Source organism: Malurus melanocephalus, unplaced genomic scaffold (genome assembly GCF_030028575.1).
Source record: "Malurus melanocephalus ecotype Western Australia unplaced genomic scaffold, MMel_1.1 scaffold_1244, whole genome shotgun sequence".
Taxonomy (NCBI): domain Eukaryota; kingdom Metazoa; phylum Chordata; class Aves; order Passeriformes; family Maluridae; genus Malurus; species Malurus melanocephalus.
This window is the reverse complement of record NW_026624476.1, coordinates 1-2,618: the sequence shown is the minus strand read 5'-3', so window position 1 is coordinate 2,618 and position 2,618 is coordinate 1. Positions and strand designations below refer to the sequence as shown.

The following is a 2,618-nucleotide window of genomic DNA, read 5'->3' as shown; positions in this document are numbered from 1 at the left end:
GACGGGCAGACCCCTCATCTCCCCAATTCCCGAGGGATGGGTGGCCCCGCATCTCCCCGGTTCCCGAGGGCCGCCGGACCCCGCATCTCCCCGGGCAGCAGCGATCCCCTCCTTTCGCCCCTGCGAGCCTCTGAACCCCCTCAAACCCCTCCCGCAGAGCAACGGCTACTGCACCCTGGGCATCGAGGTCACCTACCTGCCCTCCCCGGACGGGCAGCCCCTCTGGATCCTGGGCAACGTTTTCCTGAAGGAATATTACACCGCCTTCGACATGGCMAACAACCGCGTGGGCTTCGCGCTGTCGGTCTAGAGGAGCGGGGCGGTGAATTCCAGCCCTTCTCCCGGCCCGGCACGGCCGCGGCGTTCCCAGGGACATTTCCGCTCCTTCCCGTGCCCGCACGAGTCCCCGTCCCTCGGGATTTCTGTGTCGGTGCRTCCTCACCGCCTCCCGTAACCAATAAACCGCAACATCCCAAACGGTCTCTGAGCTCCTGGGTTTGTTGGGAGCGGCCCGAGGGGTCCCTGAGTGGCTCGGAGTGCCTTTCCTCCAGCGAGGTAAGTGCTGGGAGAAAATCCGGAGCCGGGGATAAATTGCAGCGCTGGGATGAAGCCCTGGGGCTGGGCAGTGCCCGCCTCAAACCATCGGGAAAAAAAACCTCAGTGGGGAAGCCCMTGACCTTCCCTGCAGCTGGAAAAGGGTTGGAAAAGCCCCGTGGTTTATCCAAGCAGGAATCTGAGGTGAGTCCCGACCCCTAAACCCTGAAGCGGGGCTGCTCAGCCAGGGAAAACCGCGCTGGAATATCGGGAATTGGGAACGAAGGGAACGGGGAACACCCTGGGCGGGGGGAGTTTGGGTGACCCCGCTCTTTCCCGGGATCCAGACTCGTTTCTCGGGAATTCTTCATGGCAGGAATTCTTCATGCATTCCTCAGCCGCGCTCGCAGCTCTGTCACTTCCCGGTAAAGGACCCGGAGCGCTCCGGGCTCGGTGTCGAAATATTGACACGGGTTAAGCGCTGAGACACGGATTAAAGTGGGAAGGGCATTCCTCCTCTTCCTTCTCCTCCTTCTCCTCCTGCTGCTGCTCGTTCTGCTCCTCCTGTTCCCTCTGGAATGGGAAATTTCTGCTGCAAATGGRGCTCTGGTGGCCGGAGGGGACAGGCAAAGGCTGACCACGTCCCTGCCGGTCTTTTTTGTCCCCTTTGCTGTCCCGCAGGATCTGTCCAGGCCAAGTCAGACCCACGAGAAGAAGAGAAACCGTTCCCGCTGAGGACTCCCAGCATCATTCCATCCCCAAAAACGAGGGTGGAAGCAGCCAGGCTGCGCTGCCAGCAGGTCTGMAGCACCTGGAACGCTCCTGCCCATTCCCAGCACTCCAGCAGCAGGAATTTCCATTTGCTGTAAAGGGTGTGTGGTTTGCCTTTGTTTTTTTTCCGGAAAGCTCGGAGCTGGGGCTGAAGGCGGGAGAAAAAAATCGCCTCGAACGCGGTGATAACGAGAGAATTTCGCTTTTTATCAGATGTCCCGTATTTGGCCTCGGTATCAGAGGCGCTGCCCGGAGCGCTGGGGAAGGAGGGAAATCAGGGTGGATGCGGTGACAAAGTCCGGGCGATGTGGTGACAAAGTCGCGGCGAGGCGGTGACAAACTCCCCGCGAATTGGTGACAAAGTCCGGGCGATGTGGTGACAAAGTCCCGGCGAGGCGGTGACAAACGACCGCTGGGGAAGGAGGGAAATCGGGGCGGATGCGGTGACAAACTCCGGCCCATGTGGTGACAAACTCTCCGCGACGCGGTGACAAAGCCAGCGCTGCTGGAGGTGGGAGCGGAGATCGAGGGAAGGAACGCGGAGATCGAGGGAAGGAGCGCGGAGATCGAGGGAAGGAGGGCGGAGCACGGCTCTGGCTGTCCCCACGTTGTCCCCACGCTGTCCCCACGCTGTCCCCATGCTGTCCCAGCCCCGGAGGTGCCACCGAGCCGCTGCCACCCGCGGGGCCATGTGGCGGCTGGCGCTGGCCCTGCTGTGCCTCCCGCTCGGGGAGGGGACGCTCAGGTGAGTCTGGGGGTGCGGATCTGGGGTYTGGCGCGGCTAGGGGGAGGGGACACCTGGATGTCGCCGCTCTGTCACCTCGCAGGGTCCCCCTGAGGAGGGGCCGATCCGTGCGGGAGGTGATGAGGGACAAGGGRCTGCCGGAGGAGTTCCTGGACAACCCGCGAGGGGACCCGGGRAGGAAATACCTGCTCGGCGGGGCCGCGGCTTACGAACCTCTGCTGAACCACCTGGATGTGAGTGACGGAGCTTTGCCTTCCACCTCGGCTTTTTGGGGTTCCCTGCTTTCCTGGCTGCAGTTCAGGGGCTGAGCAGGGCTTGGAAAGGGGTTTTTTTTTGGGTCTTTTTTGGGGTTTCCGGCTTTCCTGGCTGCAGTTCAGGGGCTGAGCAGAGCTTGGAAAGGGTTTTTTTTTTTGTTTTTTTGGGGGTTTAGTCAGGCTCCGAGAGCTGGGTGGTGTTGAGAGGGCAGGAGGCACTAACTGGAGTTGGAAAAGGGAAATCCTTTTCCAAAAAAGCARAGTTGGTGGTTTCAGGGCAGATCCACCACTCCTGGCCCTGTTGCTCTGTGTCC

At 61.3% G+C, this 2,618-nt stretch overlaps 1 protein-coding gene across 1 annotated transcript in view; it reads left to right on the top strand.

Moving 5' to 3' along the window:
* PGC (progastricsin) overlaps nt 1-904 on the top strand; it is a 7,122-nt gene extending 6,218 nt beyond the window's left edge. The window contains exon 7 of the mRNA XM_057387534.1: nt 158-904. Within this exon, the coding sequence (XP_057243517.1) occupies nt 158-310 (153 nt within the window). The 3' untranslated portion in view covers nt 311-904. The remainder of the gene's footprint in view (nt 1-157) is intronic.
* Nucleotides 905-2,618: the final 1,714 nt, after the last annotated feature.